Genomic DNA, 23,909 nt, shown 5'->3' with positions numbered 1-23,909 from the left:
TTCAGCGATCCGCATCTTCGCAAAATGTTTTGCTTGTTCGTGCTTTCAAAATGCGTGTTTGCAAGATATTTCCCCCGAGCATGCAAACAGCATTCGCGAACAGGAAAAAAGCATCACAAACGGGCGAAACAAGCAATTCCGCGTGTTTGTAGAACTCTGCATGTTCGCGTAGATTTTTTCCCATTTTGCAGAGCTTTGCGTAGCTAGCACAGGAAATATGGATGGATTGTGGATAGATTGGTGTAAAAGTGCTGCTAAATTTTATCACATGCTCCAGTGCCAGATTGTGCTGTTTACAACTTTCATGTGACGCGTCCCAGTCCAGGGGTCATGGCTGATCCACCCCGTGATCTACAGGGGAAGCCTCTGAAAGGGTGCTGGTGTGAACTAAGTGCCCCAGATATCCTTCTGAGATCCCCTCCAAGACAGGGCAGCACAGAAGACGATGCAGTGAGTCAAAGGGATCGACTAGGATTGGACCCGCCATCTTAGGTACGCGCCGCGTGCAAACTGGAATGTACGTTGTGTAAACTAATATACAAGATTAAAGCCAGCTCCACCTGTTTGGGGGACTTCAAATATTTTAATTACTTCTGCTTGGGATATCCCAGATAAGGAAGTAACTCTCCCCTAACGTATTTTAATTCCTTTCCCTGTTGGGTAACTCCTGATAGTTTAATCTCTTCCTGTTGGACAACATCATAGATTTTCATGGTCTCTGAACAGATAGAAAAGAGCATTTGAAGGCGATGGATGATGCAATCTACACTCAGTGACTACTGGGCAGAACTGATCATGTTCATAAACAAAATGTCTCCTCTGCCCAGAAGGAAGTTAAGACCTTTGGAGTGAAGACCAGCTTGTGAAATCAGTTAATCCTGCTTGATAAGAGATGCTTACGCATGCCATGGAGGGATTTCCAAGGGCTCCTTGTGTTCAGAGAGGGATATAAAGTCAGAGAGAGGCAGAGTGTCTTCATACCCACTACCACCTTGTACGTAGTCATGAGCCCCGCAGATCTCAGCATGCGCGACACACCATCCTCAATCTGGTTGGCTCTGCTTTTCCTTATCCTTGGTGGTGGTAAAGTTCAGAGCGATCGAATGGTCAACCGCGAGTACAAGTCCATCCTGACCGTCCCCAATGGAGGCCGCTGGGGGGAGTGGCAGAAGCCTGAGATGTGCCCCGAAGGATACTTCGCTTACGGGTTCTCCTTGAAGGTAAATGGAAACAGTGTGTGAGGCGTGAAACTGACACATTGGTGGATTGATCCACCAATCGATTGGTCCATTTACAATTTACCCAGGTGTAAGACTGTGGATTTCAGTTGTTATTGAACCAACAGTCAACTATTGTTGGGTTTCAGTCCCGAAGTCCCTCATCCTACGGGGTATAGCAGCTTCGAAAGCACGACAAGCGAGGAGAAGGGTCTCACGACTCTCTGTCCACCCGCGTCCCACCATACAAGGTTGGACAATTGTTTAAGCCAGCAGAGGTACAATAACATTCTGGGTCTGTGCAGAAGTCTTCTCTCACTGAAAGTCTCTTGTGATCTTGCTTCTCTGTGTCCATGTAAATAAAAACTTGCCGTACGCCTGGCAACCTGTCCTGGCCACCGCTGGAGAAATGCCGCATTGATTCCAGCTGCTTCTTTGAGCTGCTTTCAGATGCCAGTGATTGTTTCTCACTGTGCTGAAGTTACTGATCTCAATTATTATTTTTATTTAACAAGTACATGGGTAGGCTTGTCTAAATGGATCCAGTGGAATCTATGGTGATTGGATCCCGTGGAAGCTATGGGCACTGGATCCAGTGAGAGCTGTGGGCACTGGATCCAGTGTAAGCTATAGCTGCTGGATCCAGTGGAACCTATGATAACTAGATCCTGTGAGAACTATAGTCACTGGATCCAGGGGCAGCTGTGACCACAGTGGATCCTAGGATAACTGGATGATGTGGAAGCTATGGTCACCGGATCCTTTGGAAGCCATGCCCACTGGATTCTGTGGAAGCTAAAGCAACTTGATCCTGAGAAAGCTATGGTCACTGGATCCAGAGGAAGCTATGCCCACTGAATCCAGTGTAAGCTTTGGTCACTGGATCCTGTGGAAGCTATGCCCACTGGATCCATTAAGAGCTCTGGTCACTGGATCCAGTGGAAGCTATGCCCACTGGATCCATTAAGAGCTTTGGTCACTGGATCCAGTGGAAGCTCTGGTCATTGGATCCTGTAGAAGCTATGCCCACTGGATCCATTAAGAGCTTTGGTCACTGGATCCAGTGGAAGCTCTGGTCATTGGATCCTGTAGAAGCTATGCCCACTGGATCCAGTGTAAGCTACGGTCACTGTATCCAGTGCAAGCAACCCCCACTGGGTCCAGTGGAAGCTATGGCTAATGGATCCTGTGGAAACAACAGCCACTGTATACTGAGGATGCTATGTTCACTGGATCCATAGCAAGCTATGGTCACTTAATCCAGTGGAAGCAACAGCCGCTGGATCCATAGCAAGCTATGGTCGCTTAATCCAGTGGAAGCTCCAGTCACTGAATCCAGTGGAAGCAACAGCCGCTGGATCCATAGCAAGCTATGGTCGCTTAATCCAGTGGAAGCTATGGTAACTGGGTCCAGTGAAACCTATGATACCCATAACTGCTTCCTATGGCATATATGGTCACTGGATCCTGTGGAATCTCCAGTCACTGAATCCAGTGGAAGCTATGGTCACTGGATCCGGTGGAAGCTCCAGTCACTGAATCCAGTAGAAGCTATGGTCACTGGATCCAGTGTAAGCTCCAGTCACTGAATCCAGTAGAAGCTATGCCCACTGGATCCATTGGGAGCTATGGTCACTGGATCCAGTGGAAGCTCTGGTTGTTGGATCCTGTAGAAGCTATGCCCACTGGATCCAGTGTAAGCTACAGTCACTGGATCCAGTGGAAGCTACGGTCACTGGGTCCAGTGGAAGCTACGGTCACTGGGTCCAGTGGAAGCTACGGTCACTGGGTCCAGTGGAAGCTATGGCTAATGGATCCTGTGGAAACACCAGCCACTGTATACTGATGATGCTATGTTCACTGGATCCATAGCAAGCTATGGTCACTTAATCCATTGGGAGCTTTGGTCACTGGATCCAGTGGAAGCTCTGGTTGTTGGATCCTGTAGAAGCTATGCCCACTGGGTCCAGTGTAAGCTACAGTCACTGGATCCAGTGGAAGCTACGGTCACTGGGTCCAGTGGAAGCTATGGCTAATGGATCCTGTGGAAACACCAGCCACTGTATACTGAGGATGCTATGTTCACTGGATCCATAGCAAGCTATGGTCACTTAATCCAGTGGAAGCTATGGTTACTGGATCCAGTGAAACCTATGATACCCATAACTGATTCCTATGGCATATATGGTCACTGGATCCTGTGGAAGCTCCAGTCAGTGAATCCAGTGGAAGCTATGGTCACTGGATCCAGTGTAAGCTTTGGTCACTAGATCCGGTGGAAGCTATGCCCACTGGATCCATTGGGAGCTATGGTCACTGGATCCAGTGGAAGTTCTGGTCATTGGATCCTGTGGAATCAATGGTCACTGGATCCTATGGAAGCTCTGGGCACTGGACCCTGTGGAAGCTCCGGTCACTGGATCCAGTGGAAGCTCTGGCCACTAAATGAATGAATGAATGAATATTGAACTTGTGAAGCCCGAACTTAGCCCAAGGGCATCAAGGCACTATTTGCGGACCTGCGAGGGCAGATAGAAAGACGTGCTCATACTGAGGTCTGTGAGAAAAGCCAGGTCTTCAAGGCTTTACGGAAGAGAGGATGGGCCACCTGACTTGAAAGGTCTTCCGGGAGGGAGTTCCACAGTCTAGCGGCAGCAGAGGAGAAGGCTCCACCTCCCCATTTTACCTTCTTAAACCTCGGTACTGCTAGCAGATTTTTATCTGAGGACCGGAGCTGTCTGCTAGGAACATAGCGATGGAAAAAAGCCTTAATCCCCTCTGGGCCTGAGACATAGTCTGCGTCATGAGTCAGGCATAATCTTTGAAGAGGATTCTATGGTCCAAAGGCAGCCACTGCAGCAACTCAATGGAGGCTGTGACTGAATGATATTTCGGTAGGTTCATCACCAGCCTGGCCGCAGCATTCTGCACCAACTGCAGACGTCACACCAGGCCTTTGTTAATGCCCAAATAAAGGGCATTACAATAGTCCAATCTGCACGTACCCATAGGCAATGACGGCCTGCTTACGTGCATCAAAGGAGAGGAAGTGGGAAATCTTTCTGAGGATCCTGATAATCCCGAAGCATGTGGACACCGTTCTGCTGACCTGCAAATTGAGGGAGAGTAAATCAGGGCCGGACTGGGAACCGAAACCGGCCCTGGCAAAGTGCTCGGCCGCCCCCCCCCCCCCCCAGGGGGTTGGGGGGTGTGACTGCTCTCTTTGCTAGGGCCGGTTTTCGGCCGATTTTGTTACAGTGCCGTTTTTGCAGCTATGCTGCAAAAAACGACCCTGTAACAAAACCGGCCCCCTGGGGCCCAAAACCGGCCCCCACCCTCGCAGCCGACTGGGGGATTGCCCGGTGCCTTCAACGGCCAGTCCGGGCCTGGAGTAAATTATCCACTATGACCCCTCGGTTTTTCCCATGGGATACTGGGCAGGGACAGGAGCCGAGCGCATCCGGCCACCAGTCGCTGGACCAGATCTCCTGTTTACTGCCAAAAGTTAGGACCTCAGTCTTCTCACCTTTCAGTTTCAAAAAAACGTCCACCACCCAAGAGGAGACGGCCTGCATGCAGTTCCAGAACTTAAGGGCAGAATATCTAATACTGTGAGAGATGGACACCATTACTTGGGTGTCGTCCGCTTAGGACAACACCTCTAACCCATAGGATCGTACCACCTTAGCAAGTTGGGCAACATAAATATTAAAAAGTGTTGGACTCAGGGATGAGCCCTGCGGAATACCGCACAACAGGGGTTTGGAGGCTGAGTAGAATTGGCCAAATTTCACCACTTGTGCCTGCTCACTAAGAAAGGAAGAAAGGAGCCCCTAGGCCGAGCCCCCGATACCTATCCCTCCGAGGCGTTCAACCAGCATCTACAGAGACAGGGTATCAAAGGCTGCGATGAGGTCAAGTAGAAAAAGCAGGGTGGTATGCCCTGCGTCTACTTGAGTACGGATATTGTTGAATACGGCCGTCAATGCTGTTTCCATACAATGGAGGCTTCTAAATCCATGTTGTGAGCCATAAAGTAGATGGTGATCCTTCAGGTAGGCACTGAGGTGAGAGTTTGGGTAGGTTTCCAGAATCTTTGCTGGAACAGGAAGTAAAGAGGTTGTCCAATAATTCTTCAATTGGACACAATGCGATCCACATCGTGAGTCATAACAAGCAGCTACAAATAAAGCACAACATGTCTGGAAGTCTAAAGTCTGACGACAGTTTAATACAAACCAACAGACAGGAAGGCAAGAGATCAAAGACAACTGCCCTACAAATGGATCAGGCCTCTCGCCAGGAAACGGCCACTTGGTGCTTAGAGCTAAAACTCATAGACAATTAGGCGAGGATATGTAGGTTTTCTCTCAAAACACGTAAATGAAGTTTAATCATCTGACAGAAAATTGTTAATATCAGCAAACACGCCCCAAATGTGCAGGCGGCAGGCTCCTACAATCAAGGAAGCATTGACGGGCGGATAGAACCCACATGCAGAGCTCTCACCATATCCTCAGTCCCATAAAACCCCGCTGTTAGACCTGGCACCATTGGCGTGGGTCTCCCTTCCATTTTTTTGCTGTTGCCTCCTGCTGGTCTAGATGCTTTAGGCACTTTGCCACTGCTAATCAGTGCCAAAGTGCAAGTGCTCCCTATTGTAAAGTATTGTAATGGATTAGTAACTACATATTTGGCTTATTTGGTTTACTGGTCAGACCCTAGTACAGTGCACCGCTTGTGCCCAGGACCTGTAAATTGAAGGCTACTGATGGGCTTGCAGCACTGATTGTGCCACCCACAGAAGCAGCTTGTAAAATGTGACTCAGGCCTGCCAGTGCACCCGCTTGCCAGCCCCCAAACCTTCCCTTTTCTACATGTTGGTCACCCCTAAGGTAGGCCCAAGGTACCCCCATGGGCAGGATGCATTATATGTAAAAGGTAGGACATGCCCTGATGTTTGTGGCATGTCCTGATAGTGAATTACAGCCAATTTCGTTTTTCACTATTGCATGGCCACCTGTTCCCATAGGCCAGAATGGGCAATTTGATTATAACATCTTATAATCCTAACTGACTCAGGGAACTAGGTAGAATTTCAAGTTTAGTATGCCTGAACTCAGAATGATAAAATACATCTTTTAGTGAAGTTGGTTTTAACATTCTGTGTTTGAAAATACCACTTTTAGGAAGTAGGTATTTTCTTGCCTAACCATCCAGCCTATCTCTGCTAGCTTCTGTATTCCATGTTTGGTTTATGAGTGGCTGGGGGGCTCCAGGAGGCAGGGTGAGTCAGCACTAGGCTGAATAGACCTATCTGCATGTAGAGTGGTGGGAGGAGTAGCACCTGGGCCTGAATAGGACTGTGCCTGCCTTCCACAATGCTGGCTCCACCTTCTGTGGTGTGTCTGATGACCCTGGCCCACACTGACAAAGGAAGAAGTTGTGCACTGGCAGAGTGCACCCAGCACTGGTTTGGACTAGGTACAGACACTCCCTGCCTTCAGAGACAAAGGATTTGTGTGTATAAAAGGGGGGACCCAGACCCCAGAACTTTAGATCACTTCTGGGAATCAAGGCAAACCTTTGCTGAGGAGAAGAACCAGGAAGCTGAAGGAGGAGACTGCCCCTGTGCTGTGTGTTTTGGGGGTTGGCTTGCAGTGGTTGCTTCATTGCCAAAGAAAGGAGAAAAAGGACTGATTGCGCTTTCATCATCTTAAAGAGGAATCGCCAATGGCTTGATCTGTGCTTGCCTTCTGCCTGAAGTCGCAGGGATACTTGACTTCACCACCAGCTCCTCCCTGAAATCCCTTGCTGGCAATTGTAGTGCCTGATGTTGTGCTGGGCCTTCTAAGAGACTGCTTGTCACTGGGAGCTGGAAGCGCGACTCAACACAGAAGAAACGTGTCGCCGCCGCAGTAGTTGTCGTCGCATCGCCGAGTAAGCGTGCCGCCACTGCCGCTGTCACCATCGCATCATCGAAGCACGTTGTATCACCGGAGAAGCGTGCTACCGCCACAGAAGTCACCGTCGCATCACCAGAGAAGAGTGTCGCAGGGCCTGTCAAGGCTCAGAAGTTCATCGAGTCACCGCAAGGCCGTCGGGCGTGCACGCATCGCATCTACATTGTCGCACCGTAACCAAGATGCCATTTTGTTGCATCGCACCAGTGCGTCATCGCATCGGATCGCAGTAAGAAACCAGCGCGTCAACTCCCCACACAGTAAGGAAGCGAGCCCCAACTCCCCTGCGCAGCAGTAAGGAACCAACGCATCCACTCCCCTGAGTGTAAGGAACCAACGCATCACCTTCCCTGCGACCCTTTTGTTTGTTTTGCGTTAGGCATCCCAGGTACTGTGAGAATAAAGTGTCACAATATTGTGGATTTTTGTTGTTTGATCTTGTGTAAAGTCTAGTAAAGATTACTTATTTTTCTAAACTGGTGCAGTGTCCCTTTGTAGTGTTTTCACTGTATTACTGTATGTGTTCACAAATGCTTTACACACTGCCTCTGAGATAAGCCTGTCTGCTCGTACCAAGCTACCAAGCGGTGAGCCGGGGTTGTTTTAGAAGTGTAGCCCCTTACCCTGACTAGAAGCAAGGGTCCCTATTTGGACAAAGATGTATACCATTGCCAACTATAGACCCCCAGTTCTAACACCTGCTCACACTCGACCAGGTTTCTTTAAGTGAGAATGCTTTGCTAGGAAATGTGTAAGGTACACCCCTGAGCCCTGAGGCTGCCAGGCCTACGGAAGTCATGAACATAGGCAAGCATGTTCAGTGTTACAGAAACCGCGAGCCCATATAACATGGCGTCCATATTTGATCCATGCTGTTGATGTATTCAGGGCCAGATGTCCTGTTACTAACACAATGCTATATGAGAGTATATTAGCATAACCCACACAATATTTGCAGTTTATTTTCACAAAGCCCTTCTCAGTGACCCGCCTGCTCCAGGATCTAACCAGGCTTTTCTTCTTCAGGTGCAGAAACCACAGGGGAAGCTAAGGGACGACACTGCCCTGAACGGGATCCGCTTGCACTGCTCACAGGATTCCTCCGCCAAGAAGATCCAAGACGTGCAGTCCGGGGCTGGCCGGCAAGTTCCATCAGCTCTCTTTCAGCATGGGCCTGGGACCTGTAGCCTCAGTGTGTGGTCATACAAACCCCTGCAGTAGCAGAATGACCCGGCATCTTAACAATATTTCACTTATCAGATCTGGGTCTTAGCAGGCCTTTTTAATTCCAGGACCTGCCCCTATTGAAGCACCCTATATACCAGCTTCAGCAGGGGTGCCACTGGGGCAGGATAATTGTATGTTTTCATCCATCTTAACTGTGATCTGGGACTGGCTGGACAAGAGCAGAAGCTAATAAACACAACAGAATAAATATGTAATGCACAACTATGGGTTGGGGGCTTTAGGTTTAGAAGAATAGTGCCTAATTGGTAAAGGAATAAGTGCCGGGGCCCAAAGTATTGTTTAAGAGCCCGATGCTGGGACTGTCAAACATTGGGGTGCGGAATACTCAGGCTGCATAGTCTTGATTCCACCTCATGACTCTTTCATCCACCACGAGACAACCCCTGTCTTCTTATCTCTTGAAAGTACTTTCTCATTCTTTCTTTTCCAGTCTCTTTCCCCCTTTCTCTATCTCTTCTGTCCCCCATTGCATTGTTTTCTCTCTCTTGCTCTAGATCAAAGTTTGTTGAGGAAAAATACCTGCCGGTCCCCAAATATGAGTTTCAGCAGACCCCGTCTGCAATTACCGGCTCACATGTAACGCTGTCGAAGAAGTCAAATAGGGAACAAAGAACACATACAATAATAGGATAGAGAGAAAAGTAGCATGATGAAAAACAGAAGCAGCAAAGAAAGAAAAGTGAAAAGAGGAAACAATAAGGAGGAAAGCAGGAAATGAGAAGGACATATTGGAAATATGGCAAGAAACGTGTAAAGAAGGGACAGGGGATGGAAGGTAGGACGATAAAAGCAAGGAACGAAGATGAGAAGAAAGAATTGAAGTAGAGAAGGTGTACAAATAGTATGAAGGAAGGAAAGACAGGTAGGTAAGGAGGAAAGGAAACAAAATAATGCAAGAACAGAAAGGAGAAAGGAGAGATGGAATGAAAGAAATGAAACAAGACTGTAATGCACAGAAAGAAGGAAAGCAGGCATGGAAAGAGTGAATGATAGAACGTGGGAAAGATGAATAGAAAAAAGAATGAATAATAAAGGGAAGGAAACAGTACCAGAAAGAATAAATGAAGGATAAAAGGTAAGAAAGAAGATAGAAAAGTGACAGAATGAATTAAATGAATAGGTCAAGATGGGTAAGCGCGTAGTTTGTGGCTACATTTCCAGAAATGTATGCATTATAACGTATCATTACCTCGACGTCCCTCGCCCCCGACCCAGTCCTTAGCCCTTGAGGTTAGTCACCCAGTCCCAAGACAGGAAACAAATCAGGAAATGCGACCAAGCCACACCCACCTCCACTGGGACTACAGGAGCCTAGCCCTCCCCAGCACATCCTGCTTTGTTTCCTGTCCTGTGGACATGGATGGGGCATGCTGTGGATATTGGCTTCATGGTGTGTTTGCAGGGCGTCTGCTCCCTACATTGTCGGACTCTTTGCTCTTCCTGCTGGGCTTGGAAATGTCCTCTTCTTCCCTCTTGGGATCTTCAGTACATTGGGGCCTGGTTCGACACCCCGCTGGGCGAGGTGTTTCTTCCGTTGGGAGGATGCTGCGCCTCCAAGCTTGGTTGAGGTCCCTCATCCACAGCGCTTCTGCCTCCCTGCTTCAATGGGTGAAGATTCAGGGTCATAAGGTGGAAACTGTATTTGGAATCAAACTTCTGACCTACGCGGATGACACCCAGCTGGTTGTCTCCCTCAGCCGGCAGGAAAATCTCTCCATCGATCTGTATTCCTGCCTGGGGGACATAGTCAGCTGGATGAACACATCCCATTTAAAACTTAACGGCGACAAGACGGAGATAATGGTGATGGGCAACCAGTCTCACTTCCGTCCGGAGTCTTTGTGGCCCCCGTGTATGGGCCCGCCCCCAACCCCCAAAGCAGACATCAAAAGTTTGGGGATTTGGCTTGATCATAACCTCACCTTAAACACCCAGGCAAGGAAAACAGCAGGAACTTGCTTTGGTCTACTACGTACTGCTCGCAGGATCCTCCCCCTGCTCCCTTTCCAGTCAAGAAAGCTCCTCATACAGGGCCTTATCCTGTCCAGACTGGACTAAGGAAACGCCCTGTATCTTGGCGCCCCGACGAAAGTTACAGCTAGGCTACAGGTTGTGCAAAACGCCGCTGCCCGGATTCTTACTGACACCAAGCACCGCTGCTCGGCTAAACCAGCGATTAGAGCACTACATTGGCTGCCGGCTCTGCAAAGGGTGCAGTTCAAGGCCCTGTGCCTAACCCACAAGATCCTTCATGGAAAAGCCCCGCCGATCCTCAAGGACCTGGTTGTCCCGCGTACCACGTCTGGGACCCTTCGATCCTCTAATGTCTGCTTGACCCAGGTACCCAGGATCAAGAAAGCACGCTCCGGAGGCCGGCGTTTTTCCCATCATGCGTCCAAGTTGTGGAACGCTCTCCCTCTTGACCTCCGTGCCCAACACAATCTCCTGCCCTTCCGGAAGCTTCTAAAGACTTGGCTGTTCCCGTAACCTCCTTCTCCCGCACTCGCCTGATCTTTTTTGGATCGTCTGTTAGCGCTGGGACGCTCACGGGCAGCCATGAGCTTTAGAAATCTCATTACATTACATTACATTACATTACATATATTTACAGTCCTGCGGCACTTCAGGGGGTGGAGCCTCATGAAATGGATTTACAAATGCAAAATTACTACTAGTAACTGTTCACTCATCGGTGGAGATCTCCACATAGAAACGGCGCGAGAGGCGATGGTCTCCACACATAGGTTTACGAGTAGCATTTTGCGATATGGGAGTAGTGCTATTGCAATATTACTCACAAACTGCAAATGCAGTTTGTGAACAGGCCCCGGTGTGTTGTTATAAGTGTGCTCTGTGTCTACGTCTTGCATATCCACCTTCGGTGACCACTAGTGACGTCCTCCAGTCCACTCTGAGGGTAGCAACAGTAAGTGGGCTCTGCTCCTCTCTGGCCCTTGGATCTATTAGAATTTAGGAAGCTACCCAAGCCCTTGCAAATCCATAAACTAGCCAATTAAGCTATTCTCTCTCCTTGCGGTGTAAGTTGGCTGAGCTGAAATGTCACTGGGGAAACGCCTGTTGAAGGGCCGCACAGTCTAAGAAGTCACTGTTGAGATCTCACCACAGACAGCTCCAGCTGTTGCCAGATGGGTCATTCTTCCTGCTGCCAACAAAGCTTTTCAAACAGAGCCAACTTTATTCACCAGTTTGCTGCCTTTCGGTGCCCCCTAGTGGTCACTAGAAAAACTGTCGCAGAAATGTGGACGATACAACCTCATCTCTGATAGACTATTATAAATAAGGCTCCCTGTTTTCCATTTTTACTGATTTTTACAGATAAATACAGACAGAAAACCATTTATTTTCTGCCTGTGTTTATTTTTAAATGTGGATAAAAATGAAAATTGAGTGTTTTTTTTGAGTGATTCTAAATACACTTTGCCATGACTGCCAGGCCAATAACTATGTGAATTGATAGGTAAGGAGGCTAAAAAATAAAGGAATTTTAGTGAAGAGGCTTAAACAGCAGTAGCTATGCACCAGGCTGTTACTGAAATGTGCATATTTTCATATAAGTGCATAGATTTATCTTCTGAGGTTGGTCAGATCACCTAAACCTGGCAGGCATTCAAGCATGACTGCATATTTATTGGTTAAATAAATGTGGAAATATACTAGTTTCAGCTTTACTTTTTTTCACAAAACCCATAATAAACATGGATAAATACAGATAAAGTTGACAAAAAAAAAATATGGATAAATACAGATGGAAATGACAACAACAAAAATACCATAAAACCGGGAGTCATAAATATAAACCAGCGGCCTCACGAGTATGAAATGCTAACTGAGACCGATTGGCTTTAACAATGGTTGTTTAATGACTGTGGACCACTTCAGTTATTCTCAGGGCAACCGTCTCATTTGGAACCAACAATCTGATGCCACCGTCTTTTTCGTTAAAGTTACCACTAATTAAATAAACAATAGATTTCCAGGAGTTACCTGGCCGTGAGTCACTAACGATCCCTAACCGATGAGGGTGAGTGAAAGTCAGAGATATGGAGGCCCAAAAGAAGGTGCTGTAGTGACTCACTACCATCAGAGACTCCTCTTTGGCGACTTCACTTGAAAGCCTGGGTGCTGCGCGAGCCCGGCACTCACCTTTGCATGTTAGCATCTAATGCTAAGAGATCTGTAGAGCATAGTCACTGTAGTTATGCGGCAGGGGTGGGCCAAATTATGCAGCAGTGTTGACCACATTATGCGGCAAGAAAAGGAAAATTGTGCGGTCTAATGCTATATATTTTATTGCAGTACCATTTTTTTGTACAGGTTAACACTGGAACCTGGGCTTCTATGGGAATTCACAAGGACATATTTTCAAGCCCATTATCGCCACTTTAGCGGCAGTTTCCTGCCGATAAAAGCGGAGATAATGTATCGCCCTTGCTTGATAATATGGCCCAATATTTTTTTTGTTAAAATCAGTAGATTATGCAGCAGATTATCGATTTATGTGGCCAACACTACAAATCCATAATTATGTGCAAAACTAGAGCCACAAAATTGCAGAATTCCAGCGGCCCTGCTATATAGTGAAGCCCCCACTGGCTCTGACCTGATGCAGAGCGTGGAACCGGAGCAAAGTCAGTTCACCTTCCTGACACAATCAGACAATTATTAGAGTGACACAAAAGAACAGTCCAGAAGTCTTTGGTGAAGGAAGCACGGTTAGTTAAAGTCATTCCAATTGCCACCTCAGCAATATTGCATGAAAGAAGAGGAGTTCTTACAGTCTAAAAAAAAACACCTCATGGGGGTTATGGTGCTTCCAGGCCTCAAATCATGTCTCGGTCAGGCAGCTGAGCCCTGAGTCTGTCAGGCTCAGTGGTAACTCAGCCTCTGTGGGGGCAGTGTAATTGTAATTGCATTTATATAGCGCTTGCTACCCATGATGAGGTGTCAAAGCGCTTTTTCGATGAACAGCACACTACTCTGGGGCTCAAAAAGCATTAGTGGTGAATTAGTATAGTGAAATATTAAATTAATTTGAGCGATGGACGTTAGTCTGTTATTTGGATTGAAAAGGAAAGCAGAGGGTTAGAAGAGGAAAGGGTTTGCATTTATATAGCGCTTGCTACCCTGATGAGGTGTTGAAGTGCTTTTCAGTGAGTAACACGCTACTCAGGAACCCAAAAAAGATTAGTGGTGAATTAGTATAGGGGAATATAAAATTAATTTGAGCGGTGGACATGTTAGTCTGTTATTTGGATTAAAAAGGATAGTGGAGGGATAGAAGAGGGGAGGGTTTTCCTATATATAGTGCTAGCTACCCTGATTAGGTATTGAAGTACTTTTCAGCGGGTAGCACGCTACTCAGAAACCCAAAAAGGATTAGTGGTGAATTTGTATAGAGGAATATGAAATTAATTTGAGCGGTGGACGTTAGTCTGTTATTTGGATTGAAAAGGATAGTGGAGGGATAGGAGAGGGAAGGGTTTGCATTTATATAGCGCTTGCTACCCTTGATGAGATGTTGAAGTGCTTTTCGGCAGGTAGCAGGCTACTCAAGAACCCAAACAGGATTCGAGGGGAATTAGTGTACGGAAATATGAAATTCATTTGAGTGGTGGACATGTTGAACTTTTATTGGGATTGAAATGGATAGTGGAGAGATAGAAGAGGGAGAGATTTAGAGGAGGAGGTTTGGGATGAGTGAAGGGGAGATGGAGGAGAAAGAGTCAGAGGGAAGGGTTTAGAAAGGCTTGTTTGGAAGCTCTGAATATTAAAGTGGTATGAGATGATGCAAGGAGGGATAGAGTAGGAAAGAGTCCAGAAAGGGTTATTTTGGGGATCATAGTAAAGGAATGGGGTTTGGGATGAGTGAGAGAGAGAGAGAGTGGAGGTAGAGGATATATTGAGAGAGGTTTAGGGTAATGCATTGGACAGAGTCGTAGAATGAGGTTTGAGAAGAGTCAGAGAGTTGAGGTAGAGAACATATTGAGAGAGGTATAGGGTCAGATATAGGGTAGTGCATTGGAGATGCTGAATTAGAAGCAAAGAAATACAATATAAAGATACATACATTCATGGAAGGTATATATGTATAAGGAAGGTTATATACGTAGATTTAAGTTGTATTTCATAAACTCAAACTTTCAAGTGTTTCTGTACTTTAAGTTAATTGGTTTATTTACAATTCAATATTGAAGCAATTGTAGATAAATAATGATGATAAAAGATTTACTAATTGATGCAGTCCCCTATATACAGGTTAAACATAGAATAATATAACCACAAGTAATATGTACATTTGCGAAGCAGAAGTAACAAATATCTATATATTTAAAAACATCATTATTAAACACGTTTATACAAAGTAATACACATATGTAGGTACACATCTATGGTCCAAATAAATGCTTATATACAGAGGGATATGCTGAATATTTAGTTTAAAGTATGGTGGTTATGTGGGGAAGAGCCAACTCTTGAGTAGTCTTCTGAAGATAAGGTGGTTATCCGTAGATCTTATGTTCAGTGGTACTGAGTTCCATAGTCTGGCTGCTTGAACAGAGAAGGATGTGCCACCCATGTATTTTTTCTTGTACAGAGGGATTTTGAGGCGAGGTGCCCCTCTAGAGTGGAGGTTCCTCTGCTGAATATATTTGGTGATATTATTCCTGATGAGGAGGGTTCCTGTTCCATGTATTGCTTTGTGGGTGATGCAAAGCAGCTTGAACGTGGATCTTGTGGTAAACGGTAACCAATGCAGGGCTTTCGAGGCAGGGAAGATTAACAGCCTGATTCATGTAGCTAAAAGCGCTCGCAAAAGGGCCAGATTCTGAGAATCTGGCCCTTTGCGAGTGCGATTTTTGCATTTGGTATTCATCATCCCAAATGCAAAAATCGCTATTTAAGAATTCGCATATTTGCGAGGAATGGCATTTAAGGAATCTCTAATAGAGATTCCTCAAATGCTATTCAAGACACAATAAAAAATTGCGATTTTGCACTTTTGGGCCGCTATTTACCGAGAGGTCAGATCTCTCGGTAAATAGCAAAAACTCAGAAAAATGCTTTTAAAAGCATTTTTCTAAGTTGCATGTTGCACACACACATGTCCTTTGGACATGTGTGTGCGCAACACCTGTTCAAATGTGCATTTTAGGGGTGCTACAGGGTGTCCTTTGGACACCCCTGGCACCCTTAAAATCGCTATCTGATTTGCGAGTAGCAAATTGCTACTCGCAAATGAGGGATACTCCCCATTCATTCCTATGGGCCTTTTGGCCCATAGGAATGAATGGGGAGTTATTCCTTTTTTTGCGAGTAGCAAATTTCTACTCGCAAATAGAGAACATGTAGGAATCGCTATTTATTTAGCAATTCCTACATGAATGCCGTTTTGCGTGTCCTCAATAGCGAGTCGCTATGATTCGCTATTAGGGCCACGCAAAACGGCCCGTACATGAATCAGGCAGATAGTCTTCTGGCTTTATATGTAAGAGTAGTCTGGCAGCAGAGTTCTGAATACATTGTAGTCTTTTCATAGTCGTTAAACGTGATTCGTGGTAGAGGTTATTGACGTAATCGAGTTTGGACAGAACAAGGGAGATGGTAGCCTGGACATTTTGCGGAAATCCCAGTTGGGGGGAAATTAACCCTGGGTTGAGTTTGCGGAGTTGCGCTACGTGGAACTCTGCAAAGTGGTAAAAAAACTCTGCAGCACTACGCGGAGCTCGCGGAGTTGCAGAGTTTTGTAAAAAAAATGCCATTAGCAGTGTCTGCACAGTACCGATGCTTGTCCGCACTGTGCAAGCATCGCGAACGGTAACCTACACAATGAAAGCACGCGCTGCTTTTTCTTTCTGCTGCTCGCGTAGATTTGTATGCGAGCGGCAGCTTTCTCAACGCGAACGGGTAGTTTCTCAACGCGACCGGTCGCTAGCATATGCGACCACTCGCAATGAAAAACCTGACCCACCCGCGCTGAGAAATCTCACCGGGATGTTTATTTTCCACGCGCGTGCTCGTCAACTTGATGTTGCCGATCGCGAACGTGGAAAAATCTCGCCGGCAGGTTGATTTTCCTTGCTCGCAGTCGCCAACATGACGTTGACGAACACGAGCGAGGGAAAAAACTCTGCTCTGCATCGCGGAGCGGAGTGTTTGGTAACTCCGTGAGCTCTGCGTAGCGCGGAGTTCGGAAAACTCCGCAAACTTCGCAAGCGGAGCGGAGTTCACCGCCCAGGGTTAGGGAAAATGCGTCCCAGAGCTTTTATAGTAATGAAGCTTGATCTTGCTAGTTTCTCCACTTGGGCGTTCATTGATATCTTGAAGTCCATGATCATTCCGAGGTTTCTTACTTCCTGCAATACTTTAGTGGTGATCCCAGATCTTCAGGCCAGGCGGCGAGTGGGTCATAATTTTTCCAATCGCCACATGTGAGCATTTCTGTTTTGGAAGCATTCAATTTGAGATGGCTCCAAGTCATCCACTGATCCACGGCTCTGAGACAACTAAAAATGTGTACGTTTCCAATGTCTTTGGGGCTTTCCAGTTAAGGGAGTATTTGTGTGTCATCTGCATAGTTATAGCATGTGAGGTGAAATTGATTGATCAGTGCCGGTGATTACTTCATTTAAATGTTGAAAAGCATGGGCGAGATGATATAACCTTGAGGGACCCCTGCTTTTGAGGAGTAGGGTTTGGACGAGAAAGGTGGGGTATGGATGACATTAGTTCTGTTTCAAAGGTAGGACGCAATCCAGTCTAGAGCAGTCCCCTCTATGCTGGCTTCATAGAGACTTTGTATCAGAGTGTCACGGTCAACCGTGTCAAAGGCAGCTGAGAGGTCCAAGAGGAGCAGTACGGCCACCCTGTTTCTGTCAACTTTGTTCTTAAGTTCATCCCAGATGGAAATGAGGGCAGATTCTGTGGCTCTTCTTGGATGGAATTCTGTTGGGAAGTCTGAAAGAATGGAATTATCTTCAATGAATTGTGACATCTGGGTGAATGCTGCTCTTTCTATCAGTTAGCCTGGGAAAGGACCATTTTTAATTGGTCTGTAGTTTTTCAGGTCTTCTTCAAATATTCCTGTAGTTAAGGAATTGTTGATGATTCTTCTTACTGGAGTGGCAGCAGAGGTATTTAGAAGAATTTTCTTGAAGGTTTGTGGTGGACACAGGTCAGAAGGGTTGCCGGCAGGCCAGCTTGCTTTGACCAGGTCTATAAATTAATCGTGTGAAATTTGTTGGAAGGAATGGAGAGGCTGAATTCGAGTATTCTTGGATAGTGGTTTTGGAAAAGGGTCAGTGCTGGCGTTTTTTCTTTGTTTTAAATAGAAGTCCAAGGTGTCTGCTTTGGTTGTGTAATGATTTGCCAGTTTGTCTGTGAAATCTTGAGTAACAGGATGAGCTCCTTCCACGCAATTTGGTTTAAGAAATTCACTGAGAATTTTATAGAATTCTATATTTGCGCATTTAGCATTTTGAATTTTGTCTGAAAAGAATTTTGTTTGCTTTTTTCATAGCTGACTTGTTTAATCTGTTAAGTTTCTGTAGGTGAAGTTTGTCTTCGTTGGTGTTTGTTTTGAGCCAGGCACATTGCAGTTTTATAATTTTCTTTTTTTATCTCTATTAGCTCAGTATCTCTCTCTGTTTTTTCTTTTGTTCTGTTGTGTCATTCTTAGTGGTATTAGGTTATCAAAAGCCTCCTGTAGCCACTCGTATAGTTTTTTTAATGAAATGTATTGTGTCTAGATCTGTACTGGTTGTTAGCTATGTTTCTAAGTGTTCCAAATTGCGTTTGTTCCACGGTCGATAGGTGGATGCATGTAAGGTGTTTTTAGGTATATTGCTTTGTGTTGTTTTATGTTGGAAAGCAAGCAAATAGTGGTCTAACCATGTGACTGGAGTCATTGTTTGAAAGGTAACTAGTTCTGCATTAGCAAAAATGACATCTAGGATGAGTCCAGCGATGTGTGTCGGTTTTCGGACGATCTGATGTAGGTTCAGTGTGTCTAGGCCAGCAATCATGGTTTTGAGATGGGGGATATTGGGTTTGTCAAACCAAATGTTGAGGTCACCCAGAATGCATAGGTTGGATTGTATTGTTATCAGGTTTGAAACTGTGTCTAGAAGTGTGTCTGGGAATGTCGCCTTGCTTGGTGGAGGTCTGTTAAGGAGCAGGAAGTTACAGGAGGAAGATGGTGTAGGATTGCATCTGGTGAAAAGGGTCTCGCAACCTTGTATGGAGACGTCATCCTCTTTAGGGATATTTAATGTCTACTTGAATACAACAGTTAGGCCACCTCCTGTTTTGCCTATACAGTTTTGCGTGATAGGTTTATTGCCTTGAGGAACGGCTTCATGCAAGACTGGAGCCATACCATCTCCCAACATTGATTCAGTTCTGAAGAGTAAATCAGATTATGTGTCAGTGAGAAGGTCGTAGATGTGATACTTGTTTTTTGACAGCGATCAAACATTTATTAGTAGGCAGTTTAGAGAGCGTGCTTTCTGTACCTATGACGCTGGTGGTGGTAATTCTAATCATGTCTCATCAAGGCCGGACTGGGAACCCAAAGCAGCCCTGGCAATTTTGTTGGACTGGCCCCCACCCCAGGGAGGGGGATGGGAGGGCACAAGTGCACAGCACTGCTTCTTCAGAATATGTAACGTTACATCGCATGCGATACATCGCATGCTATTACAAACGCGGTCGTTACACCGACCTCGTTGTTACATGGCATATCATTACAACACAAGTCGTTACAATGACTTGCTGTAGGGGGCGCTGGATGTTGGAATAGTATAATTTACTATTCCAACTCCAGTCTCTGCAACAGTAGGTACGGTGTTGGTTTTTAAAGATGTCTCTGTGCCACGTCTGGCATGAAAGCCAGAAGGAGCAAAACACAGAATACAAAACTCCACTGTAGGAGCCTTAAGATGTAAACATAGTGCTTTTCCAGAATGTTCACAGTTTTCCCCCCACAGTTGCCTCGCAATGGGCAGACGTTAAGAGACATAAAGGGTATTGGTGAGGGCTTTTTCAGTATTGAGGTTACTGCTGCATTTTCACTGTATTTATACTGCAATTTTGTTTTATACCATTACTAAACCAATGGGAACTCAGCGTGTTCATGCTCTGTGCCGACTACCAGTCCTCTTCATATAAGTTTACAAAAACACAAACTAGTTTGTCGACACGTTTCAGCCATGATAAGAGGATTTTGAACTTCAGTCTTCTTCACAGTAGTGCAGTTAAGAATAACAGAAAAGGGCTTCTGCTGACAGTTCCTGTAATCAGAATTAATCCTGTAATCAGTCAAAATCAGGCATCCTTCAGTGGTCTGAAAGACAGGGGCTATGCTTCCCATCTTTTGATTGGTGCTCAGTAAACATCACTTGGTCTATTTATTCAGAAATCCAACCCAATCTGTCTGCTCTCTTATGTTGATCAACATGATGTGAGATGCAAGAAAATTAAGTATACAGTGATCTATTGTTGTATCAGTGATAACTGTGTCTAGTTGGCTGCTTGCTTTCTAGTTTATTTTACGCCTTTACAGGGGAATACGCTCATGTGTTGCGTGATGTATAGCTCTTAAGGTGCCTAAATAAGGTGTGGTCCAGTTCGCTTTCCAACAAGTGTGCACGTGCAAGCTGTTGAAGAACTCTGGGTACCTCTTGTCCAACCATGAACCTGCAGTGCCCTGCAGAGTTCAGTCGTATAGCTGAGGGAGGTGCTGTCTCACTAGAGATTTAAAACAGAAAACTGCAAGAACAGCTTTAGATGAAATATTGACAGCCCCTCATTTCATTCTCATAACTTCAGATTCCAACATATTGTTCAATGTCAACAGATTTCTAATTAGTTTGATTTCTCCTGTATTCTGCTAAGTAGTCCCTTCGCAGCCACTGGCCACTAAGGGAGCCGTCAGAACTCCTAAACGGCTAGTCCGCGGACTCGTGATCTGGGCCTCCAAAAGACTGATTCTACACACTGAGGCACTGGCTCCAGGGTTGCAAAGCATGAGGTGTCTGTAGATTGGTGGCTTGGACCTCCATTGACCATGTCTTCTCCTGTTTCTCTGCAGGTTGGGGTCTTGGACAACCCCGGTCTGGTGCCCGCGTGGCTTCCTCACGGCTTTCTCCCTGAGGGTGGAGTCCTCCCAAGGCATTGGCGATGACACGGCAGCCAACAACATCAAGTTCAGGTGCACGGAGGGCCACGTGGTGGAGGGCCAGGGTCTGAGCTGGGGCAACTACGGGCCTTGGAGCGATAACTGCTCGAAGGCCATCTGCGGCCTGGAGACGCAGATGGAGAGTGAGCGGGGATTGAGCGACGACACCGGCCTGAACGACGTACGGTTCTACTGCTGCGTCTGATGCTGCACTACTCCGAGTGCACCCACCCACCTCAGCGTGCACTGGCCAATGCTTGTTTGTAGAGGTGGATCTGAGCATTCTGGCCGGCTGGGGACTCGGATTGGGCAGCAGGCCTGGGGGCACAGTAAGTCACGTGACAGCGCCATCATTCACGTGACTGCCTATTCTCAGACCCAATGTCCTTCAGGAGGAACCAGCCTTTCACAGTTTCTTCTATACTTCCTACTATCATAATCATCTCTAGGTGCAAGAGTGTCCTGCCTGTTAGTATCTTATCTGTGTTTTCTTGTATTATTTTTTCCTATGTCACACTTTAACATTCTTTTACATCACTGTTGGTGTCTACATTGTAGTTGGCATATTTGTGTGTGAGTGTTCTTTTACATAGAGTATCTCCCCACCCCACTCTATTTAGTCCCCCCAGTCTCACTCAAGTGAAGACAGCATCCTGCATGTCACTACAGAAAGTGCAGCTCCAATCATAATGTCATCCAGTGAGGACAGTTCACTGTGTGATGTCACTGATGTGCATGCAGCTCTAAGTATGATGTCACTGGAGTGCATGCAGCTCTGAGTGTGATTAACTACAGTAGGTTCAGCTCCCAGTCTGGTGACACTGCAGTTCTTGCACCTCCCAGTGTGATGTCACTATGGTAAGTTCAGCCCCCAGTATGGTGACACTGCAGTGTTTGCACCTCCCAGTGTGAGGTCACTACAGTAGGTTCAGCTCCCAGTCTGGTGACACTGCAGTGCTTGCACCTCCCAGTGTGAGGTCACTACAGTAGGTTCAGCTCCCAGTCTGGTGACACTGCAGTTCTTGCACCTCCCAGTGTGATGCCACTATGGTAAGTTCACCCCCCAGTATGGTGACACTGCAGTGCTTGCACCTCCCAGTGTGATGTCACTACAGTAGGTTCAGCACCCAGTGTGTTACACTGCAGTGCTTGCACCTCCCAGCGTGATGTCACTATGGTAAGTTCAGCCCCCAGTCTGGTGACACTGCAGTGTTTGCACCTCCCAGTGTGAGGTCACTACAGTAGGTTCAGCTCCCAGTCTGGTGACACTGCAGTTCTTGCACCTCCCAGCGTGATGTCACTATGGTAAGTTCAGCCCCCAGTCTGGTGACACAGCAGTGTTTGCACCTCCCAGTGTGAGGTCACTACAGTAGGTTCAGCTCCCAGTCTGGTGACACTGCAGTTCTTGCAGCTCCCAGCGTGATGTCACTATGGTAAGTTCAGCCCCCAGTCTGGTGACACTGCAGTGTTTGCACCTCCCAGTGTGAGGTCACTACAGTAGGTTCAGCTCCCAGTCTGGTGACACTGCAGTTCTTGCACCTCCCAGCGTGATGTCACTATGGTAAGTTCAGCCCCCAGTCTGGTGACACTGCAGTGTTTGCACCTCCCAGTGTGAGGTCACCATAGTAGGTTCAGCTCCCAGTCTGGTGACACTGCAGTTCTTGCACCTCCCAGTGTGATGTCACTATGGTAAGTTCAGCCCCCAGTCTGGTGACACTGCAGTGCTTGCACCTCCCAGTGTGAGGTCACTACAGTAGTTTCAGCTCCCAGTCTGGTGACACTGCAGTTCTTGCACATCCCAGTGTGATGTCACTATGGTAAGTTCAGCTCCCAGTCTGGTGACACTGCAGTGCTTGCACCTCCCAGTCTGATATCATGCAGTGAGATCAGCTCCCAATCTAATGTGACTAATGTTCAATCAGCAATAGGCCCTTGATTAGCAGTCAAGTGGAGCTGATCTTTCGTCGTGCAGGGCTTTGTATGCGCGGGTCAGCATCTGGAACTGACATCTCTTCTCGATCGGGAGCCAGTGGAGCTTCTTGAGGTGCGGTGTGATGTGAGTCCATCTGGGGAGGTCAAGGAGGAGCTGGTGGTAAAGTTGTAAATGGAAGCATAAAACTCCTCGCATTAGGGGGCATTGTGCAGAATTCTGCTTGTTAATTCTGAGTCCGCACAGTTATCCCCATTTCAAGGGGTCTAACTCTTAATAGTTAGAATTCCATGTGGCAATGCCAATCCCAGCCACTGGGAATTGCAGCATGGAGTTGCAACTAACTAAGTGGTGCTTGGTTACCTAGCAAGACGTATGACCAGTCATCGTAGGCATCCAAACAGAAGGAGTGTTATGAGCCCCAATGTACCTCAATATAGGCCTAGGTAGCTGCACAACCTTTCACCTACATTTGCCCGACCTTTGTCTATATAACGGTTCTGGCACTGAAACTTTTGCCTAGTTATGGGCTGAATAAATGTTGCGTGGTTTTCTTCGAAAACTAGCCTCATTTATTATGCATGAGGATTCTTAGTATCACAGCAGGATTACCATCTTCTGTATAATAACTCGGTACAAAAGTCACCTCTATCGTCATCCTTGTACAACAGGCCCACAGTATCATTACACATCTAGGTAGAACCCTTGAGGGTACCTTTTGGGTATATAAGCACCACGTCTGCATTGGGCAGCCCAGGGGAGAAGCTTCCATACTGACACGAGACGCTGAAGTCCCTGCACACAGAAACTCCAGCTCGCAGTGGTCTGACATCCCTTGAGGGGTGTCCAACTCAAGACCAAGACGGGGTCCTAGGTTCCATCCCATCAGGTAATGGGTTTGGCTCTTTCCTAGATGATTCTTGGCTTCACACCTACATACATGCTAGGTACAACTAGGTACACTTACTTAGGGTTTGCATCTTAGGAGTATGCTTGATCATTGCTACGTATCCATATGCCTGCATATGTTCACTGTTTTAGCACCATGTAAGAATTCTACCTTTTGTTTACTCTGCCAGTGCTTGCAATCATATATATATGTTTCTGTCTAATGGTTGTGGCAGACGTATTTAATACTAAAATCACGCTGGTTCAATAAATGCTTATTGAAAATTTCCCCATCGTTTATTCTGTGTATTTCTCTTAGACCAATTGAACACGAGTGACTGAGCGAAAAGTAGTGCACTGTTTCCACGATCCCTGAGGGATCAAGGGTTGTCATGTTCCAAAGTTGCCAGAGACTATTCCCTCCTTGGTAAAGTTAGGGGCTCAGTGAGCTAGCTGGTCTAATGGCT

General features: G+C 46.5%; 1 protein-coding gene across 1 annotated transcript; it reads left to right on the top strand.

Annotated features, from left to right (window-relative positions):
• Window positions 1-940: 940 nt before the first annotated feature.
• Window positions 941-23,727, top strand: VMO1 (vitelline membrane outer layer 1 homolog). Its single transcript, XM_078668380.1, has 4 exons — window positions 941-1,220; window positions 8,207-8,322; window positions 20,538-21,660; window positions 22,011-23,727. Exons 1-3 carry the CDS (start codon window positions 1,005-1,007, stop codon window positions 20,827-20,829), a joined length of 624 nt encoding a protein of 207 aa, XP_078524506.1. The 5' UTR covers window positions 941-1,004; the 3' UTR covers window positions 20,830-21,660; window positions 22,011-23,727.
• The last annotated feature ends 182 nt before the right edge of the window (window positions 23,728-23,909 follow it).

The sequence above is a fragment of the Lissotriton helveticus genome, chromosome 12 (genome assembly GCF_964261635.1).
Source record: "Lissotriton helveticus chromosome 12, aLisHel1.1, whole genome shotgun sequence".
Lineage (NCBI taxonomy): Eukaryota > Metazoa > Chordata > Amphibia > Caudata > Salamandridae > Lissotriton > Lissotriton helveticus.
Note: the sequence above shows the minus strand (reverse complement) of the source record. Positions and strands in the feature narration are given on the sequence as shown.

Bases quoted from the DNA above. Each gene is read 5' to 3' on its own strand.
- VMO1 (XM_078668380.1), top strand. From the start codon at position 1,005: ATGAGCCCCGCAGATCTCAGCATGCGCGACACACCATCCTCAATCTGG. The intron at 1,221-8,206 runs GTAAATGGAAAC...TTTCTTCTTCAG, and splicing joins CTTACGGGTTCTCCTTGAAG to GTGCAGAAACCACAGGGGAA. The intron at 8,323-20,537 runs GCAAGTTCCATC...GTTTCTCTGCAG, and splicing joins GTGCAGTCCGGGGCTGGCCG to GTTGGGGTCTTGGACAACCC.